This window comes from Sapajus apella, unplaced genomic scaffold (assembly GCF_009761245.1).
Source record: "Sapajus apella isolate SASKATOON/1434 unplaced genomic scaffold, GSC_monkey_1.0 scaffold47, whole genome shotgun sequence".
Lineage (NCBI taxonomy): Eukaryota > Metazoa > Chordata > Mammalia > Primates > Cebidae > Sapajus > Sapajus apella.
In genome coordinates this window covers 1,257,798-1,281,440 of record NW_022436987.1, presented here as the reverse complement: position 1 = coordinate 1,281,440, position 23,643 = coordinate 1,257,798, and the positions used below count along the sequence as shown (strand labels likewise).

General features: G+C 35.6%; 2 protein-coding genes and 1 pseudogene across 2 annotated transcripts; all 3 read left to right on the top strand.

Annotated features, from left to right (window-relative positions):
* The first annotated feature begins 1,256 nt into the window (after positions 1 to 1,256).
* LOC116525331 (olfactory receptor 52E8-like) lies at positions 1,257 to 2,342 on the top strand. The gene has a single exon (XM_032241134.1). It carries the CDS (start codon positions 1,379 to 1,381, stop codon positions 2,318 to 2,320), a length of 942 nt encoding a protein of 313 aa, XP_032097025.1. The 5' UTR covers positions 1,257 to 1,378; the 3' UTR covers positions 2,321 to 2,342.
* Positions 2,343 to 3,085: 743 nt separating this feature from the next.
* On the top strand, positions 3,086 to 6,560 carry LOC116524992 (annotated as a pseudogene).
* An 8,069-nt stretch (positions 6,561 to 14,629) lies between these two features.
* On the top strand, positions 14,630 to 15,873 carry LOC116524991 (olfactory receptor 52E8-like). The gene has a single exon (XM_032240507.1). It carries the CDS (start codon positions 14,932 to 14,934, stop codon positions 15,871 to 15,873), a length of 942 nt encoding a protein of 313 aa, XP_032096398.1. The 5' UTR covers positions 14,630 to 14,931.
* Positions 15,874 to 23,643: the final 7,770 nt, after the last annotated feature.

Sequence of the window (23,643 nt, the reverse complement as noted above, 5' to 3'; positions counted from 1 at the left end):
CTTCTTGAAAGAATTTCCCGGATATTCTCTGATTTCTGCTAACCGTCATTCGCTTCAAATGAATAGGTTTTGTTGAGACATTTGCCTTTTTACAGGTTTAAAGTAGAGTGAATTGTTCCTATTTTCTCCTCATGGAGACCAATCAACTCTGACTTCTTTGAGCCTCCATATAATCTCAAATCTGAATCAAAGTGTTCTGTGCAATTGTGCAATTCATGGTCTGTCACTTCCACATTATCTGTAGAGCTAGTTTTAGGAAAGAATTTGCTCAATAATAAACATTTCTCGCATTGATTTTTGAAAAATTTAATTTATTATAAATGAGTGCAGAATTTTTCCGTAGACAGGAAAAGTGTTACAAAACAAAATCATATAAATTCTTTTCTTTCTGTGCTGTGAAAAGCAAGGTTTCATAAAGACCCTAACATACCAGATGGAGAACAGCATTGATAGGAAATATGTTGTAGAATAAAGTCATTCTCCCTGTCCATGTAAATCTGAGATAATATTTAATTGTGCAGCAGAAAAAAAAAAACCCTCTCTAGAGTTTCTTTAATGCATGTGTTTTTTAGTGGTTCTATATATGGTGCAATTATGTAAATTAACCTTTCATTCCATTTTTAATTTTAAATGCAAAATACTTTCCATTAATTATCTTCCTTTAATTTTATTTACCCAATTTCCAAAAAGATTGGATACATTTTTCTTTTTGCAAAGAAGTTGTCATAATCAGGGAGTTGTTTATTTTCTGAAACATCACATTAAAATTTTTTGCCATCTTGTTTTCAATTTATTAACTTAACATTTAAAATGAGAAGTCTTAAGTGGTATATAAAAAATAGACTTTTTCTCTCTGCTCTAAAAGTAAACCCACTAGTACTCTAAAACTAATTTACAAATGCATAGACACACACACACACGCACTTTCAGTGCACAAATACAACCTTTAGTAAGGGACTAAGATAGATGACAAGTAATAAAAATCAGCCTGAAAGTTAAGAGAAATGGGTGTAAAACTATCAGATTCATATATTCTGAAAGCTTATTTTTAAAATCGGTTTCTGCTTAGACTCCCATTATAAATTTCTATCAGGCAGATAGAGATTTCTCCCCACTTTGTTCCTCATGTGTAATAAATTCTGGTAGGAAAAGTGGCAATCCAATGAAGCTGATTTTATTATTGGTTGTGCTTCATGATCATATGAGCCCAGGAGAATAAGAGGTATTTTACTCTTTTTCAGAGAGGAACCAAAAAAAAGTACAATGTTATTTTTTATTTTACCAGGAATCAGGATAAAGTGAGAACTGGAGCAAGAATCACTAATGGAAAGTCAATAATTGTCACTGATAGACACAACAGCGTTATGTGACAGAAACAATGCCTATAGCTAATAACACCCAGTTCCATCCTTCTTCATTCCTACTGCTGGGCATCCCAGGGCTAGAATATGTGCACATTTGGATTGGAGTCCCTTTTTTCTTCCTGTATCTTGTTGCACTCCTGGGAAACGCTGCTGTCTTGTTTGTGATCCAGACTGAGCAGAGTCTCCATGAGCCTATGTACTACTTTCTGGCCATGCTGGATTCCGTTGACCTGTGCTTATCCACAGCCACCATCCCCAAAATGCTGGGCATCTTCTGGTTCAGCCTCAAGGAAATATCTTTTGAAGGCTGTCTTTCTCAGATGTTCTTCATCCATTTCTTCACTGTCATGGAGAGCATTGTGTTGGTGGCCATGGCCTTTGACCGCTACATTGCCATTTGCAAACCCCTTCGATACACCATGATCCTCACCAGCAAAATCATCAGACTCATTGTAGGCATTGCTGTCCTGAGGAGCCTGTACATGGTCGTTCCACTGGTGTTCCTTCTCTTAAGGATGCCCTTCTGTGGACACCGTATCATCCCACATACTTATTGTGAGCACATGGGCATTGCTCATCTGGCCTGTGCCAGCATCAAAGTCAACATTATGTTTGGTCTTGGCAGCATTTCTCTCTTGTTATTGGATGTGCTCCTTATTATTCTCTCCTATGTCAGGATCCTCTATGCAGTCTTCTGCCTTCCCTCCTGGGAAGCTCGATGCAAAGCTCTCAACACCTGTGGCTCTCACATTGGTGTTATCTTAGCCTTTTTTACACCAGCATTTTTCTCTTTCTTTACACACCGTTTTGGCCATGATATTCCTCCATATATCCACATTTTCTTGGCTAATCTATTTGTGGTTGTTCCACCAGCCCTGAATCCTGTAATCTATGGAGTCAGGACCAAACAGATTAGGGAGAAAGTGCTGAGGATTTTCTTCAAGACAGATCACTAGCCAATTGAAGTTTGGAGGGTCTCTGTTAGCATTCTTGATTCTTCCATTTTTAAAAAGTAAAGTTATCTTATTTCTGATATGGTAAAAAAAAAAAAAAAAGGAAGGCAGAGTGGAATATCACAACCAATAACTTTATTTAACTGTGAATTGAAGTTTTTGCTTTTAAGGGCAGTTATTTACATATTAGAATTTTTATAAACTCTACTTTTCCAAGTTTAAAAAAATTTTATTTCTGGATCCCCAAGACAGTCCTTATAAAGTATATATTATTTTTTCCACTTTCGTGATGAATATCTTGATATTTGGAAAATTTAAGTGATGTATTTATATTCCATGTTTCGTACAAAGTAGTAATTTAAGCCAATTACATTGCCTCCAAATTATGATCATTTTTTCTTATTCCAGGATGTTTAAGAATTGAATAGAATACAGTTGCTATTTTCAGAGATCATAGACGAATTAAGTGGTTAGGCAGAATTCATAAAATAATTAAGTTTTCCCAAATAGTAATATCACCCTACTCTAAATGCAGTATATGTATAAAGAGACATTGATAAGAATACTTTACTCTCATACACTCACATTGTGCTCACCATAATCCTACCTTAGTCGTTACTACAATTTTCCTCATGCCACATAATGATGCAATCATAGTAATGAACTTAAAGATTAAAGTATAAAAAGGATATAAACATAACATACATTCATAAATATTTTATTTATTTTTTATTTACTTATTTAAATAACATTTATACAATACGTAATATGAATGTACAGATGTATGCAGATATAGATGTCAGTACTTCTACCATGTTTCATGTGTAGGTTTGCAAGCAGTAGAAGAATTCAAAAACATAGTTGTTTGTCTTTAAGCACTTACATTGGGAAAGAAGATATAATAAGTTGGTCCTAAGTAGTGCTAATAAATGTTTTTTCCTCTGAGGATTTGCAAGTTGTGTGATAATTATCAATTTCCTTCATAGAGGAATAACAAAAAATTTGGAGGAAAATGGCTTAGGAAGAAGGCCTTGAATATATGTTCTTTATTGCTGCTCTCTGTCCGCCATTTATATGGTTAAGATACAGCATTAGGCAGTAGATCACACAAGTCACATGTTGAGTCTGTAAAGCAAAGATACATAAATTTAACTGTGACACAGTCATCTCCTACCAAAAGCAGCCAGTAGGTAATTCACTGGACAGCCAGACTGGAACAGAATATACTTGTGCAGAAATAGTTTTTGCCTTCTCCCCGCAGACACCGTGCAGTAGTTGAGCACATTCTGTCTTGGAAGCAGGAAAGCTACAAAGGCTTCTTACAAAAATGAAAAGTTGAGCAGTTTAATTTATGTTTATTTTACGTCTCTTTGCTTTTAAGTCTCCTCAACAGGGAAATGTGTTAACATCAGATGTGGTGTATTTATTAAGAATCCCAAGTGGTAAAGTGATTATCTTGGAAGAAAAAAGAATAAAGATGACAATCAAAGTGAAAGAGCCCATGCCAAGGCTCGTGTGGTGGAACAAGAAACTAGATGGCATCTAACATGATTTGGTTGTGTCCCCACTCAAATCTCATCTTGAATATTTGCTCCCATAATTCCCTCATGCTGTGGAAGGGACCCAGTGGGAGGTAACTGAATCATGGGGGCAGTTCCCCCATACTGCTCTTGTGGTAGTAAACTTTCTAGAGATTTGTTGAGTGGCTTTGACCAAAATGCTGTTAATGATATGGACAATGAAATCCAGTCTGAGATGGTCTCAGATGGAGATGAGGAACTTGTTGGGAACTGGAACACATTTGTTGGGAACTGGGACTTTTTATGTTTTAGCAAAGAAACTGGCGGCATTTCACCCTTGCCCTAGAGATTTGTAAAACTTTGAACTCAAGAGAGATGATTTAGGGTATCTGGCAGAATAAATTTCTAAGCAGCAAAGCATTCAAAATGTGACTTGGGTGCTGTTAAAGTTATTCTGTTTTATAAGGGAAGCAGAGCATAAAAGTTCAGAAAATTTGCAGTCTGACCATGTGTTATAAAAGAACATCCCATTTTCTGAGGAGAAACTCAAGCCAGTTGCAGAAATTTGCAAAAGTAACATGGAGATAATATCTCATTGTAGTTTTGATTTGCATTTCTATGATGATCAGTAATGATAAGCATCGTCTCATATATTTGTTGGCAATCTATATGTCTTCTTTTGAGTAATGTCTATTAAAATCTTTTGCCACCAGGTATGGTGGCTCATTCCTATAATCCCAGCACTTTGGGAGGCTGAAGTGGGCAGATTATTTGAGTCTAGGAGTTGGAGCCTAGGCAAAGGACAAAACCTCATCTCTACAAAAAATACAAAATTAGCTGGGCATGGTGGCACATGCCTGTAGTCCCAGCTACTCGGGAGGCTGAGGTGGGAGGATTGCCTGAGCCCAGGAAGTGGAGGTTGCAGTGACAAAAGAAAGGAAGAAAAGAAGAAAAAGATCTTTTGCCCATTTGTAAATCAATTACTTATTACTATCATTTTGCTATTGAGTTGTTTGAGCTTCTCATATAATTTAGTTATTATACCTTGTTAAGTGGAGCAGTTTGCAAATACTCTCTTGTTTTGTGGGTTTTCTCTTCACTTTGTTGGTTGTTTTCTTTGCTGTGTCAAACTCTAGCTTAATGTGATCCCATTTATTCACTTTTGCTCTCGTTACCTGTGCTTTTGAGGACTTACTCAAGGAATTTTTGCCCAAACTAATAACCTAGAGTGTTTCTCAAATGTTTTCTTCTAGTAATTTTATGGCTTTGAGTCTTATGTTTGTCTTTAATCCCCTGTATACTTATACCACATGCACATTGTATTTTTTAAAAAGAATATATTGAATGGTACTTTCTCATTTAAAAACTGTTTATAAAAATTTATCATACATATAAAAAATTTAAAAATAAAACAGAACGACCATATAGCTACATTCAACAATTATAAATATTTTCTCATATTTTACAATCCCTCTCACATATAATTTCTTACTGAATGAGAGAAAACCCGATGAATACAATATAATTTTAGGTAGGTAAAAGTGTTAGAAATCAAAATAAAGCAGGCTAAGAAAATAGATTTGGAAGGGTTACGATTTTAAATCCAATGGCCTGAAAGAGCTTCTTTGACATCTAATCATTTGAGGAGAGATGAATGAAGTGAAGGAGCAAGACTTCGGAAGGTATCAGAGAACAGTGTTCCAGGGGTTAGGAGCTGAAAAGGCAAAATCCTTGGGATAAAGGTGAGCTTAGAATACAGAAATGGCACAAAGTACATGCCTGGAGTGGAGGGAAGAGGAAAAAGGAGTGAGTGGTAAGAGATGCTGTCTGGTTTGTGATTCAGACTGAGCAGAGTCTCTATGAGCCCATGTACTACTTCCTGGCCATGTTGGATTCCATTGACCTAGGCTTGTCTATAGCCAACATCCCCAAAATGCTAGGTATGTTCTGGTTCAGTCTCAAGAACATAATATCTTTTGGAGGCTGCCTTTCTTAGATGTTCTTTATCCATTTCTTCACTGTAATGAAGAGCACTGTGTTGGTGGCTATGGCCTTTGGCCGCTACATTGCCTTTTGCAAACCCCTTCGGCACACTATGATCCTCACCAGCAAAATCATTAGCCTCATAGCAGGCATTGCTGTCCTGAGGAGCCTGTGCATGATTGTTTCACTGCTGTTTCTCCTTCTGAGGCTGCCCTTCTTTGGGGACCATAACATCCCTTATACTTGCTTTGAGCACATGAGCTTTGCCTGCCTGGCCTGTGCCAGCATCAAAGTCAACATTATGTTTGGCCTTGGCACGATTTCCTTATTGTTACTAAATGTGCTTCATATTATTCTCTCCTCTATTTGGGTCCTCTATTCAGTCTTCTGCCTGCCCTCCTGGAAAGCTTTACTAAAACCACCCAACACCTGTGGTTCTCATATTGGTGTTATCTTAGCTTTTTTTACACCAGAATTTTTTTTCTTTCTTGACACATTATTTTGGCCATAATATCCAACAATATACACATATTTGATTGAACCACCTATATGGGGTTGTTGCATCAGCCCTCAATCCTGTAATCTATGGAGTCAGGACCAAGCAGGCTCAGGACAGAGTAATGAAGTATCAGTCCTCAAGACTGATCACTAATCCACTGGAGATCTGTCTTAGAATTCAGGTTTCTTTCATTGTTAAAAATATAGTTATCTTTTGTCTAACCTAATAGAAAGTAAGTACACAGAGCGAAATGTTGCAATAAATAACAACATGTTACAAATAACATTATTTATTTGTAAATTGAAACGTTTATCTTTAAAGGTAATAATGAGAATATTGGAATTTGTATTAAATCTACTTTTGCTAGTATGTTCATTTCAGTTTCTGGATTCTCAAGACAATTCTATGAAGTTTATGTTACTTTTTCCACTATTTTGATGACTATATTGATGTCTGGAAGGTTAAGTAATTTATTCAAATTCCATATTTAATAGAAAGTAATAATTTAGTCAATTAGGTTGCCTCCAAATTATAATCATTTTTTTCTTATTCTAAGATGTTAAAAAATTGAACAGAATACAGAATAAAATCGCTATTAAAAAGAATATGAACAGTGTAAGTGGCTGCCAGGATTCTTAAAACAATATTTACAACTTGCCCTAATATAACAATATTATCCCCCTATACATGCACTGTACAGACAGTGATAATTATACTTTACACACATACAATCTTATTGTTCTTACCAAAATCCTACTCAGTAGTTACTATAATTTCTTTCACACACATAAAAAAGCAGGCAGTCATTAAATTAGAATTTAACTTTGATCATAGAGAAGCAGAGAGGAAAATAGTAGTTACCAGAGGTTGGGAGGGTCAGGGAGGAGGGGGCCTCTTACCATACCAAACATATATATATGTACGTATGTATATCTTTTCCTTCTCCATCTCTCATTGCAATTTGTTTATTATATTATATATTATATCAAGCAATTATGTCAGTCTGCTTATTATATCAATTTGCTTGTTATATCATTTGCTTATTATATCTGCTTGCCATTTACATGGTATAAAGGTTGTTTACCCTTAAAGGTATTGTGTGTGTGTATTTTCTTTTCCCTTTACATGTTTTCCTACAGAACTCACCCCAAAACTTGATGGTTTAAAATGGTAAATCAAACAAGCAATGGGGAAAGTATTCCCTACTTAATAAATTGTATTGGGAAAACTGGCTAGCCATATACAGAGAGCTGAAACTGGATCCCTTCCTTATACCTTATACAAAAATTAATTCCAGATGGATTAAGGATTTAAACATAAGACCTAACACCATAAAAACCCTAGGAGAAAACCTATATACTACCATTCAGGACATAGGCATAGGCAAGGACTTCATGACTAAAACATCGAAAGCAATGACAACAAAAGCCAAAATAGAAAAATGAGATCAAATTAAACTTAAGAGCTTCTGCACAGTGAAAGAAACTGTTACTAGAGTGAACTGGCAACAAAAAAAATGGGAAAAAATTTTTGCAATCTACCCATCTGACAAAGGACTAATATCCAGAATCTACAGAGAACTTAAACAAATTTACAAGAAAAAACAACCCCATCAAAAAGTGGATAGAGGATGTGAACAGACACTTTTCAAAAGAATACATTTCTAAAGCCAACAAACATAAGAAAAAAAGCTCGTCACTGGTCATTAGAGACATCCAAATCAAAACCACATTGAGATACCATCTCATGCCAGTTAGAATGGTGATCATTAAAAAAAATCAAGAGACAAAAGATGCCAGAGAGGATTATAAATCATTCTACTATAAAGACACACGCACACATATGTTTATTTTGGCACTCTTTACAATAGCAAAGACTTGGAACCAACCAAAATGCCTATCAGTGATAGACTGGGTAAAGAAAATGTGGCACATATGCACCATGGAATACTGGGCAGCCATAAAAAAGGATGAGTTCATGTCCTTTGCAGGGACATGGATAAAGCTGGAAATCATCATTCTCAGCAAACTGACACAAGAACAGAAAACCAAACACCGCATATTCTCACTCATAAGTGAGTGCTGAACGATGAGAACACATGGACACCAGGGAACGGAACATCACAGAGTGGTGCCTGTCAGGGAGTGGGGGCTAGAGGAGGGATAGCAGGGGGTGGGGGGATTGGGGAAGGCTAACATTAGGAGAAATACCTAATGTAGATGACAGCGGAGGCAACAAGCCACCATGGCACATGTATACCTATGTAACAAAGCTGCCCATTCTGCACATGTACACCAGAACTTAAAGTATTTTAAAGAATGGTAAATCAAATATTCTACTGTGTTTGCAGATTCTGTAGGTCAGGGCTTCTGAAAGAGGTTAGTAAGGAAGGCTCTTTTTTCTCTACAAAATCTAGAGCCTCAGTTGAGGTGACTCAAATAGCTGAGAATTACTTAAACAGCTGGGGCTTGATAATCCAGGGCTAGTTTATTCACTTCCATGCCTGGTGCTTGAGCTGGGATCCTGGATGGGTGGGTTCAGCTGAGACTTCTGAATAGAGCAGCTACACCCTGGAGCACCATTCATTTATGCCATCTCAAAAATAGTTGAGTCTCTTGTTTGGAAGCTCAGGCTTCTCAGAACAAACTTATTTAACATCTGATTTAGATGCATGGCCTTTTATGCAATAAGAAATAACAAAATGTCACTTCTTTAGTCAATATCACAAATTGACACTTGATGAAAGGAGGATCAAGAAACTGGCAAATTTTTAAACCACTGTATTAATATTGATAATTTACTCTTGCCTCATGTGTCTTCAGTGCTTTTTAAAAAATTTCTTTGCTCTCTCTGTTTCATTCTGATTATTTAAATCCCACTAACCTAAATCAGAGGTTAGCACTGTTTTTTCTCTAAAAGGACAGATGGTAAATGTTTTGGGCTTTGGGGCCATTTATGGTGTCTGTTACATATTCTTCTTCCTTCTTCTTATTCTTTACTAACTTTTTCTGAAGGGAAAAACTATTTTTAGCTTACTGGCTGGAAAAGAGCAGGGCATGAAATTAATTTGGCCCACAGTTTACAGCTTGTTCCAAGATTTCCTTAGAATGACCAATATTCTCTTACAATCTTCTGTCAAGTTTATATATTTTTGTTGTTAGTACTTTTTATTGCTAGGACTTCATTTTGATTCTTCTTATGGGCTCCAGTTCCCTTGGGAAAGTCTCCACCTTGTCAACTATTTTCTGGACTATATTGATCACAATAATCCTAAAGTCCCTGTATGATATGTCCAGTATTTGAAAAATTGTAGATGCTTTTGAAGGTATTATTCTGCTACAGAAAATATTTATTTTGTTTTTTTTTGTCAGATTTCACCAGTATATCATCTTTGTAAGAATCTATCTACTACTGAGATGTAGCTTTCCAGAAGTATTTACTATACTATGTCCTTCTTGGTATGTCCTGAACACTAATTTTTGTCTCCTTAGCACTGCAAACCTGCCAAAAATTATGAGCTGCTTTTTGTTTGCCATGTCCATTTGCCTTATGCAAATTTAGATTAAGTAAGTGGCTCTATGAAAAGAACGGTTCAGATTTTGTTGCTCACTTTTTTGTACATCTTTTTTTTTCTCCCCATTTATTTATTTTATTGCATTTTAGGTTTCGGGGTACATGTGAAGAACATGCAAAATTGTAGCATAGGTACACACGTGGCAGTGTGATTTGCTGCCTTCCTCCCCATCACCTACATCTGGCATTTCTCCCCTTGCTATCCCTCCCCAGCTCCCCACCCCCCACCATCCCTCCCCTATTTCCCCTCAAATGACCCCAGTGTGTAGTGCTCCCCCCCCGTGTCCATGTGTTTTCATTGTTCAACACCCGCCTATGAGTGAGAACATGTGGTGTTTGATCTTCTGCCCTTTAATGTGGCACATATACACCATGGAATATTATGCAGCCATCAAAAATGATGAGTTTGGGTCCTTTGTAGGGACATGGATGAACCTTGTGCATCTTTTCATTCTGAGATCTTGGTTACTCATGTCCTAGCTGCTTTTGGAGCTTCCAAATATTTTTTTTCCCCATTCAGCAGTGATAATTTGTCAAAGCTCTGCGAGTTTTCTTGTGTCTGAGTGGTTGTCTGCCCTCTTTCTCTGCTCCTATAGTCATTAAACAACCAATAGAGAAATGGTGAGTAAGAATTTATGCTCACCTTAGTGAATTTCCATCTCTCCAGGATCCTGGCCTCTTATGTATTTGTTGCCTTATCGAGACTTTAACCTACATGTTTTATGAGAAGGAGGGCAAAGGAAATGTATATATATACACCAGGATTTAAGGATAACAGAGAAGATGCAGACAAAAGAGTAATGGAAACCTGGTGGAATATACTATAGAAGAAGGTGGCAAAGACTTAACTTTCCAGTTGTTAAGTGGGAGGTTAAATTTTTAATTTGGAAAGCAGAAATAATACAGAATCTACCACTGGAAAATAAAGACGGAGATTATTCTTACCCCATAGTTCCAGCATAGAGAGGAATGTTTCTTAGGTAAACTCTCCAGTGAATATCACGTAGTCAATGCCAAGAACCCAGGGATAATTCCCATCCCAGTGGAAGCAGGGCTACAGCACCACTATAAATGCCTACCTTTGCTTATGAAAGTGTGAATCCAGAGAGATATCAGATGATTGCAAAATTGAGACTTTCAGATATATTTGGAAAGAAAGGTAAGATTGCATAATACTGGTTAGGGCTGTGGGAAGCAACATGGGAGATGAGGAATGAATTCATGCTAAGCTAAGATAGAGGTGTGGAGGTAAAATACAGACAGTTGGAGAAAAGATAAATAACACAGAGATAAACTTTTGGCATTTCAAATTTTATACCCAAAAATTATCATGACTATATACTGTCATACATATGCAAATATCTCTTTGCATCCATAATCCTAAACATACAGCTACAGATGAGATGCTGACAGAAAAAAATCTGTATCGTCTCAGCTACTTTTTCTTTTTCACTTTATATGCTAGGGATGAAATGTGGATATCAAGAAGTCAAGGACTATATTTTTCTGGTACTGAGAGTGTTGTAAAACCTAGTAAACAAGACCAACAAGTATAATTTTGAATGAAGGAACTAATGAATGAATAAATTATAAAGCATAACCATGAATGTTGGTAGAGTTGAATTTGTTACCTTGTTTGTTTTTCACGAAACCCAAAAATAAAGTAGGAAAGCAGAAGAGAAATGCTCTTTTATATCTCCATTTCTGATGGGTACCACCCAAATACGAACTCCTACAACTTCCCGGCATTTACCCTAAAGCCTATCATTTCCACACTGTTTCCAAAATTGATAACATGTAGATGGTTTAGGTTGTTTTACGGCAGCATATGTCATGGGATTGGAAACTGACAGATGTAAGATTAAAACATATATAGGAGGGTTTATTAATCTCAACCTACTGATATTTTGGGCAACATAATTCTTTGCTCTGGGAAGTCTTAGCTTAAGGATGTTTAGAAGCATCCCTGACATCTATACACTAGATACCAGTAGCACTTACACGAAGTTGTGATGATCACAGGTATGCTCCTACATTGTCACATATTCCCTAGGGAAAAAGTTGCCCCTGATTGCACACCACTGGTGCAGAAAATCTATTCTTATTCTTACCAGTTTCAGGACATGAAATGGTGTTCATGACCGTGGGGCAAGGCAGGTAGATGGATGGAAGCTGCGGAATATGGAAGAACAGTGACTACCATGATGCAGAACTGAGAAAATTGCTGTTTGATATAAGTTCATTTTTGGATGTTAGAAATCATGGTCTCAGAGGAGAGAATAAGACCCAGTCTCATCACTGCAGCTGGCAAATATTTGGGGATCTATGAAAACATGTTGGTAGTTAGACTAGATCACTATATACTTCTGGGGAATGTATAAGTGACAGGTTGATTTGCTCAGTGTTTATTAATTAGGAAGAGTGGCTAATTCAGCTCTTAGGAAGGCACCAATTCTGGAGAATGCACCTGGATAATCAGGATTGGGATTGGGATGGGCTTTCTTCTTTGGATAAAATGACAACAATCCTACCTCATGCTCTAGGTAGGACTTGAGAATGACTGAGACACTTATCAGTTAACAAGTAGAGATATCGATCTCCAGAATCTGAAGAAGGCTACATAGAGGGCCACAGAATGTAAGTCCTGAATGGAAACTCACCCTGTAAAGTAGGGCCACTGAGAATTTTGATTTCTGTTCTCAATTTGTATATCTTTTTCTCTTTACCTGCAATAAACTTCCTATACTATTTTGTCTGTAAAAGTGTAGTTGGCTTTGATCTATTTTACCTCCTACATGGAGCTTCTTTGTCCCAATACATACTGACAATATTTTCCATTTTTTCTACCATAAATACATTTTATTCTGATTTTATTTTTTCAATTATGTCTTCCTCACTATATTGTGAAAGCATTGACCAAGTCTTTTTTTTTTTTCCATTTATTTATTTTATTGCATTTTAGGTTTTGGGGTACGTGTGAAGAACATGCAAGATTGTTGCGTAGGTACACACGTGGCAGTGTGATTTGCTGCCTTCCTCCCCATCACCTACATCTGGCATTTCTCCCCTTGCTATCTCTCCCCAACCCCCCACCCCCCACAGTCCCTCCCCTATTTCCCCTCACTGACCCCAGTGTGTAGTGCTCCCCTCCCTGTGTCCATGTGTTCTCATTGTTCAACACCAGCCTATGAGTGAGAACATGCGGTGTTCAATCTTCTGCTCTTCTGTCAGTTTGCTGAGAATGATGGAGACCAAGTCTTATTTAAAATTTCTGTCTAGAAGAGCAGAAGATCAAACACTGCATGTTCTCACTCATAGGCGGGTGTTGAACAATGAGAACACATGGACACAGGGAGGGGAGCACTACACACTGGGGTCAGTTGGTGGGAAATAGGGGAGGGATGGTGGGAGGTGGGGAGCTGGGGAGAGATAGCAAGGGGAGAAATGCCAGATGTAGGTGATGGGGAGGAAGGCAGCAAATCACACTGCCACGTGTGTACCTACGCAACAATCTTGCATGTTCTTCACACGTACCCCAAAACCTAAAATGCAATAAAATAAATAAATTGGAAAAATAAAATAAAATGAAATAAAATTTCTGTCTAAATTTCTATTTAGTATCCCCAAATTTCTCTTCATTTTGCTATTTCTAATAGGTTCCAGCTGGACGGCATTCTTTGCTAGAGGCTGTCCAGCTGGAACCTATTAGAAATAGCAAAAAGAAGAGAATTTTTCCTGGGTTAAAGGGGCAATGATGCTTTTTTTTTTATATATCTCCATTTCTGACGGGTACCACCCAAATACAAACTTCCACAACTTCCAGGCATTGATCCCTAAAGCCTATCATTTTCACACTGTTTCCAAAATTGTTTCATCTCAGGAAGTTACCCAGCAATAAGCTTCTCCTTTCTTGATTAAAAAAAAAAATTGGAATAAATAAATCTAACATTTTGTCACTCAAGCTAGTTTCTATATAGCAAACCATTTAATAATAATTTTATTTAGTGTTTTAAAAGGTCCAGAAAAAACATCCAGATCTGGAATTGAGGACAGCTTTGTTGGACTACCAATTTCAACGGTACCTAACATGATATGCCATTTTCCATGCATAAGCAAGGTAAAATAGAATTTGAATACAGTAGAGCCTAGAAAATTAGAAACTCTGTAGGTGTCCCTGATTGACCTTCATGAGATAATTTCCTTAATGAGTTTGAAATTTTGCATATTTGGTAGATAATTAGACCATTTCAATGTAAGATATTGCATAAACTCAAGTTTTACCCCAACTTTAAAAGTCCTTGTGCAAAATGTTTTCATCTGTGCCTTTATTCATGATACAAAATATTTTGGATGAAGATTGCTTTTGGAAGACCAAGTTAGGGTGAAAATTACATTACTAATCATACGGGTCATGCTGGTTGTTGTTATTTCCTCTCTTACTCCTTTGCTTGACAAACATGTTTTCTGAGAACTTAATACGTGTGAAGTTTTAAGTGCATAAATAAACAAAAGTAAATGTATAGTTTCTGTTTTCAGACGTATATATGTATAATTAAGTATATGTGTTTATATATAAATGATAACTCTAAACATTAATATATATTAATAGATATGACATATATTAATGATCAAATTCTCTAATAGGAGAATGAATTGGATTACCTAAATTATATTTCATGTGTATTAACTGCTATATTTGTAACACCACCAGATACAGAGAACAAGGACGTTTATGATTCTCACTTCTTACACTGAATATTACCTGATAAATAGATATCTTCTCTTCTCTCTTCTTGTTCAACCTTTTGTGGAAGAAAGGATCTGGTGAAGAGTAAGGCTAACTCTATTCCTGGAACTATCTGATGTTGAGATAAGGATGGCATGAAGTGTTGATAATATCAAATGAAATAAAAGAAGTATTAAAATGTGATTTTGCGTTTTACCAGGAGTCTGAAGAAAGAAAAAAGTGGAACAAAAATCACTAATGAGAAGCCAATTTCTAACTCTGATACACACAATCACCAATAGTAGCAAGGAGGATGGCCATTTCTAATGACACGCAGTTCCATCCTTCTTCATTCCTGCTCCAGGGCATCCCAGGGCTGGAAGATGTGCACATTTGGATTGGATTTCCTTTTTTCTTCCTGTATCTTGTTGCACTCCTGGGAAACGCTGCTGTCTTGTTTGTGATCCAGACTGAGCAGAGTCTCCATGAGCCTATGTACTACTTTCTGGCCATGCTGGATTCCGTTGACCTGTGCTTATCCACAGCCACCATCCCCAAAATGCTGGGCATCTTCTGGTTCAGCCTCAAGGAAATATCTTTTGAAGGCTGTCTTTCTCAGATGTTCTTCATCCATTTCTTCACTGTCATGGAGAGCATTGTGTTGGTGGCCATGGCCTTTGACCGCTACATTGCCATTTGCAAACCCCTTAGATACACCATGATCCTCACCAGCAAAATCATCAGACTCATTGCAGGCATTGCTACTCTACGGAGCCTGTGTATGGTGGCTCCACTGGTGTTTCTTCTCCTAAGGTTGCCTTTCTGTGAGCACCATATCATCCCTCATACTTACTGTGAGCACATGGGCATTGCCCGTCTGGCCTGTGCCAGCATCAAAGTCAACATAATATTTGGCCTTGGGGATATATTTATTTTATCATTAGATGTAATTTTTATTACGCTTTCCTACGTGAGGATCCTCTATGCAGTCTTCTGCTTACCCTCCTGGGAGGCCCGGCTCAAAGCTCTCAACACCTGTGGCTCCCACATTGGTGTTATTTTAGCCTTTTTTACACCAGCATTTTTCTCTTTCTTGACACATCGTTTTGGCCACAATATCCCTCAATATATCCACATCCTCTTAGCCAATCTATATGTAGTTGTTCCACCAGCCCTCAATCCTGTAATCTATGGGGTCAGAACCAAGCAGATTCGAAAGCAAGTATTGAGGATCTTTTCCTTAAAAGATGGTTAATCACCAGTAGTCTTAAAATGTCTAATAATTAATATTTCCTCCATATGCTCATCATAAGGAGTGTATCACCAAAAAAGATAGAATGCAGGTAGCAAGGGTGAATATGAACAGTAATGACATTCCTTTCTCCACAACATTTTGAGTATAAGCATAGTAATGAGTTTATTGATGGTAATAACGTAATCTGTAAAGATTGCATCTTTCATAAAGTGCTTACACTTATATTGCTTGGTAACCCAAGGTAACCCTACAAAGAAGTTACTCTTTAGTTTTCAGATTAATAGCTTGATACTTAAGACTGAAATGTTTCATCTGAGGATCCAACTATTAGTGGGGAGTAGTTAATTAAGCCATGCAATTTTTAAATTTTTGCAGTTTCTGAATCACCAAAGGGAATAGGAAAGCAATGGAATAAAATTTGTTCAGTCATTATAGATAATTTTGGTGACAGGATTCTGAAAATATCGATAAAACATCAATTATTCACTGGCACTTACGGTTTTAAATGATTTACTGAAATTGACATATTTGTTTGTAATGTGAACTCTATGATAAGGTAACTGTTAAAGGTTCCATTTTCATATGAGTGAACCATAGTTCAGAAAATTCTGCAGTAACAGATTATAGTTGGTAGTTTGTATCAAGACACCTAGAGTAACAAAAGCAGATATACATTTAAAAGTGGATGAAAGAGAACAGGAAATAATGGTGAGTAATTATAGAGGATACATTTATTACATTAATATTTATGAACTTCTATATGCATCATGTTGTATTAAGCTGTTTGGTTGAAGGATAGGTACAATGATAGAATCCTATGGCCTGAGAAATCAACAATGTGAGGCTATTAGGGTTAAGAACATTATGCTATGTATTTACATGTTAATTTACATGTGGAAGAGGCTTTTTAGAAACTTTGTGATAATACTCCAGATGGATTAAAGATCTAAACATAAGACCTAACACCATAAAAATCCTAGAAGAAAACCTAGGTAAAACCAATCAGGACATAGGCATAGGCAAGGACTTCATGGCTAAAACACCAAAAGCAATGGCAACAAAAGCCAAAATAGACAAATGGGATCTAATTAAACTCCAGAGCTTCTGTACAGCAAAGGAAATAATCATTAGAGTGAACTAGCAACCAACAAAATGGAAAACATTTTTGCAGTCTACCCATCTGACAAAGGGCTAATATCCAGAATCTACAAAGAACTAAAACAGATTTACAAGAAAAAAACAAACAAGCCCATTGAAAAGTGGGCAAAGAATATGAACAGACACTTTACAAAAGAGGACATCTATGAGGCCAACAAACATGAAAAAATGCCCATCATCACTGGTCATCAGAGAAATGCAAATCAAAACCACATTGAGATACCATCTCATGCCAGTTAGACTGGCAATCATTTAAAAATCTGAAGACAAAAGATTCTGGAGAGGATGTGAAGAAATAGAAACACTTTTACACTGTTGATGGGAGTGCAAATTAGTGCAACCATTGTGGAAGACAGAGTGGCAATTCCTCAAGGACCTAAAAATAGAAATACCATTCGACCCAGCAATTCCATTACTGGGTGTATACCCAAAGAACTACAAATTGTTCTACTATAAAGACACATGCACAAGTATGTTCATTGCAGCACTGTTTACAATAGCAAAGACCTGGAACCAACCCAGATGTCCATCAACAATAGACTGGATAAAGAAAATGTGGCACATATACACCATGGAATACTATGCATCCATAAAAACAATGAGTTTGTGTCCTTCATAGGGACATGGATGAATCTGGAAACTATAATTCTCAGCAAATTGACACAGAACAGAAAATCAAACACCACGTTATCACTCATAGGCAGGTGTTGAACAATTAGAACACGTGGACACAGGGAGGGGAGCATCACACACTGCAGTCAGATGGGAGTGACTAGGGGAAGGACAGCAGGGAGTGGGGAGGATGGGGAGGGATAACACGGGGAGAAATACCAGATATAGGTGATGGGGGGAGGAAGGCAGCAAACCACCTTGCCACATATGTACCTATGTAACAATCCTGCATGATCTGCACACGTACCCTAGAACCTAAAGTACAATAATAATATTGCACAATGTATATTGCAAATATTGAGCCAATGTATTAAAGATAGGCATACAAAACTGAAAATATATTTGACTTCCTTTTATTTTCTATGACAATTGTATGGCATATTATTGATCTATTCCATTAAAAATGTACCATTTGAAACTACATTTATGCAAATCTACCAGAGTTATGTTATGTCTTTGAACTTTAACTAAAACTTCTAGTTCTTTATCAGTCTATGAGCATGGAAATTCTGCTTCATAACCAGAAAAGGTCATAGATAAAGAATGATTAAGTGGTACCCACTAAATTTTATCATAATTTTAGAAAAAATATTATAAACAGGACAGCATATATATTCATGTATCAGGCTTGTTAAAAAATTTATAACCTACAGTAAAAATTTTTGTATTTAGAAAACCTGATTGTTCAAATGAACATATCAGGTCAGTTGGATAAACAGACATCAGACAATTAAATCAAGCTAATCTGCATATTCAAAGTCTTCTGACCCTAGGTAAGGTAGGAAAGCTTTAGTCAGCCAAGTAGACAATACAAGAACTTATTTGTTAGTACATGACAAATAAACATAACGTTATACATTTAAATATAAATAAATGCAAAAATTAAAAACATTATGTACAGCAACTTGACCTTGGCTTAAATAATCACAGGAAGAAAAAAAATCCGAAAGATTTCCTAAAGAACAATACACAGATTGAAAACAGGTTTTTGAATGATCAGATAATGAAAATTAAAATTATCTGTTTGGGACACTTACATTAGACATTATTGGTGTTTACTAATATTTCCAGTTTTCTTATTGTCTTCAGGAACATGAGATGATTATACATGCCCAGCCCCTTGTAGTTAGTCATGGCCATGTGACTTGCAGCAAATAAAAAGATTTGTATTAATTCTTGAAGGAAACACCTAAGAATGATTATGTGCTTTGCATTTTTACACTATACAAAAAACACATTCCACTTGAATTATGGATGTACACTTGAAAGGAAAAATGATACAACCTTTGGAAACAAAGATAATATCTTCATGACTTTAAAATAAGGAGAGATTGTAAAATAGAATTCAAGTACATAGGCATACACATGCTAACAATATTGGAAATATATTGATTAGCCAGTGTATGTAAAAATGAAGAACTTCTTTCATTAAATATGCTATCAACAGATAAAATCACCAAACTACATTACTCGTATATAAAATATATAGAGAATTATTAAAAATCAATAAGGAAAAAAGCCTACCACATAGATAAATGAGGAAGGTTTTGACTGATAATTTCTTAGAATATCCAAATTTCTAGTAAACAGGAAAAAAGATGCTCTACTTTCCTAGTCATAAGGGAAAGAATATTTAAGACCACTAGGCAGTTCCACTATACACTGACCAGCATGGCTAAAATAAAAAATATTAAGTGGTAAGAAAGATGTGGAGTAAATGGCATCCTCATACATTGACGGTAAGAAAGTCAATTAGTAAATCATTTTTCAGGGTTGACAGTATCTCCAAAAGCTTGTCATGTACATATGCTATGATCTTCAAATCCCAGTCCTAGCTATGTATCTATCAATATCATTACATATTTCACCTAAAGATATATGCATCAATAATTACAGAAGTAGTCTCTATAACAGCCAATAATTGATATAGCTGAAATGCACATTAATAGTAGAATGTACATAGTGAGATGTATTTATATAGTGAAATACTAATTGACAATAAAAATGAACAAGCTATAACTACAAATAATATATTGAGTGAAATAAATCGGATAGAAAAGGTTTGTTATACAACAGTCATGCACTGCATAACGACATCTCAGTCAACAAAGGACTTCATATACAACAGTGATCCCATACAATTATAATGAAGCAAATGTAGTAAACTGCTATTTTGCAGTTGATACTAATATTACAGATCAAGTAGGAGAAATGATTGATACTCAGTAATGGCACTGGGACATTTGGTTTTCCATATAAAAAATATATAAAAATAAAAAATAGACACAATTTAGGTTTGTGTAAGCACATTTTCTGATGTCCGCAGAATGACAACCTTGCCTAAAGAGACATTTCTTAGAACATATCCTCATTGTTAAGTGATGCATAACTGTAATATATATCATATAAACATTGTTATATAATTATTGGTGCAAAATAATAATAGTTTTTGTTATTATAATAATAACATGTTAAGTTTAATATATAGTATTACATTTATTTAAAGTTCAGGAACAGGATAACACAAGGGTTGAATTGTCAAAATGAGGTTTACACAAACTTATAACAAAATTTCCAATAATTCAAATGATTTAGGAAATCAGAATGTTTCCTTTTTTATACAACTATATTTTATTATAAAAACTTTCAAACAATATAAACGTTAGCAGAGAAAAAATGAAAACTCCTCTTTCCCTTGACCTCTCTCCACTTCCATAAGTCTCTCCAGAAGTAACTGTTATCAGTGGTTTGATATTTATCTTCCACATTTTTTAAAAATTTATGCTATTGTGATAAGAACAATCCACATGAGATCTACTCTCTTAAGTTTTTGTAGTATATAATATGTCATTACTGACTATAGGTACAACATTGTATATCAGACCTCTAGATGTTATTCATCTAGAGCTTATTAATCTTGTTTAACTAACACTTTATGTCCTTTGAATAGAAATTTCCTATTTTCTCTTTCTCCTGGTTCCTGGTAACCCTCATGTTTTCGAGTCTATTAATTTGGCTAGTTTAGATACTTTATGTAAGTGAAATCACATAGTAACTTGTCTTTCTGTGACTGGCTTATTTCACTTAGCATAATGTTCTCAAAGCTCATCCATATCATTGCATATTGTCGAATTTTTCTCCTGTTGAAGGCTGAATGGTATTCTACTGTATGTATAAACCACATATTCGTTATCTGTTCATCTGTTATAGATATTTAGGTTCTTTCCATAACTCAGCTGTTGTGAGTAGTGCTGCAGTGAACACAAGAGTGCTAGTATCTATTTTAAGATTCTGATTTTAAATCCTTTGAACAAATCCTCAGAAACAGAATTGTTGAAGCATATCCTGGTTTTATTTTTAATTTTTTAAGAACCAACTTTTATACTGTTTTCCACAGAGGCTGCAATGTTTTGCATTCCCATGAACAGGGTACAAGTGTTCCATTTTCTTCACATGTTTTGCAACAGTTGTTGATTTTTGTTCTTTTTTTAGTAATAGCCATCATGACAGGTACAAAGTGATACCTCATTGTAAGTTTGATTTACATTTTCCTGGTAGTTCGTGATATTGAGCACCTTTTCATATATCTGTTGGTCATTTCTATGGCTTTTCCTCTGGAGAAATGTTTATTCAAATCTTTAGCCCATTTTTAAATTGAGTTATTTGCTACTGAGTTCTAGAAGCTCTTTACATGTTTTGGAGGCTAACTTGTTAGCAGGCGTATGGTAAGTATATTGCAAGTATATTCGTCCAATCTGTAGGTCACCTTTTACTCTATTGATTGTTAGCTTTGCTTTGAAGAAGGTTTTTAGTTTGATTCAGCCTGCAAGACCAGTGTCATGAAGCTTTCTTCCTATGTTTTCTTCCGAGAAAGTTTTATGGTTTCAGGCCTAACCTTTAAGCCTGTAATCCATTTTGAGTTGATTTTTGTTCCTAGTGTAAGATAAAGGTACAATTTAGTTATTTTTCATGCATATAACTGGCCTAAAAGTCTTCAGAAGTTTCTTTTATATGTAAGATTTGTTTTGAACAACATGTGTAGAACTCACTTACATCGAGTAAGCTGTTTTGTTTATTGTATCTCCATCTTACAGTACATCACTTATAAGACTGTTGATTACTTTTCATTATACATCAAGCTGAGTTCTCATAAATAGACTAAGTCTAATTCTTTTACAATAAACAACCTACATGGATCATGTATACCCTGAGTATTACATTCATATTAGCTCTCTGCTTTAAGTGGTATTAGTGTGCTTACCAGAATGACTAGTTATTGGTATGCTTACAAGTAGAGCTAACTGGAGAAGTTGCTTTTCTTGGGCTTCCCAATGAGGGAGAAGAAAATGATTCGGGCCTGCTGCTAATACTTTGTTTCCTAGCAGGCAAACATAGTCTACAATGCTGAAAGTCAAGAATGTGATTACTTTTGTGCAGTAGTAGTAAATGGTGCTGATATGAGATGGCTCCTGAATTATAAATAATATTCAATTTCTTGATTGGTTTTATGCTAATACTTTGTAAAAATTTATCAACCTTACACTTAATGTTTTATGCATTTTCCTAGTAAGTTAGTTATACTTTAATATGAAGTATACTAAAAATATTTCAAGAAATAATGAACATAAATTTTAAAAGTAACACCAAAAATTATAAAGCTTTAGAAAGACTACATGAGAGAAAAATCTCTGTGACGTTCCTTAATGTAAAGTTTTCACAGATATAACACCAAAGGTGCCATTCATAAAAGAAGCCATAACTTGAAATTCTTAAAAAAAATAAGAATTTCCACTAATTGGAAGACACTGTTTAGATAATGAAAAGACAAACCACATACTAGAAGAAAATATTTGCAAAAGACATATGTGGTTGAAAGATTTCTATTCAGAAAACATACACTTATTTTTAAATTAAAAATAAAATAAAATTTTGAAAATAGTTTTAAAAACTCAACAATAAGAAAATGAATAACCCAATCAAAAACAAAGGGGCAAAGAATTTAAATGAGCATGTCATCAAAGAAAATGACATGCATAGCAAATAAATGCTTGAAAAGATGCTCAGCATCATTTGACTTCAGGGAAATACAACCTAGAAAAACCAGTGAGGTAAGACTAAAACCTATTAGAATGGTTCAAAACAACCCTAAGAATGCCAATTACTGGGTGACTATGTGGAGCAACTGGTAGTCTCAGACACAGGCCATATCAACGGCCTCTACCTAGTAACCACCAGGAATAGACTTATGGTAAAAAATGTAGGATTTGTTACTTGCTGCAATAAGGGAAAACCACATGCTGTGATGAAATGTTGGTACTTTAAGTGTGAGTGTGCAAGAAAGAGTTTGATATTTGATTTGAGCTTGTTTTGGCGATGGTTTTCAGAAACAGATAGTATTGAGAAGAGGAGATAAATCTATTATTGGATGTCTTAATAATTTTTATATAGGAGTCGGGGGAAAGAAGTAGGGCTAAAGCTGTATTTGACAATATAGACATAGTCACTCATACTAGCCAGAAGGACAACTTTCTTTTTTAAATAATGGCACTATTGTGCTTTTTGTCTCCACTCAGACGTTGTTATGGAATGATCTTGTTTTAATTTCAATCCTTTGTCATGGACACAGTGTAAATTTGCCTGATGTTCATATTTGGTGAAATTGTTTGTTAAGTGGGAATCGTCTTAGTCAGGATGTGAGCGCCAGGACAGTTGATAGCAGCCGGAATTGCTCTTTTTTCTCAGAAGAGAGGCAGTCTTCCATGATTCTATACATACCCAGTCTAGATGCAATATATAGTCTGCCTGTGATATCCTTAAATGATATTTGTTTCTATTTGACTTTGCACTTTTTATTGTGCCACCTTTCAAACCCATTCAAAAGAAAATTGAGTTAGAAAGCCAAGAAAACTTACTGGTTCTTGGAATTTCTATAACTCTAAA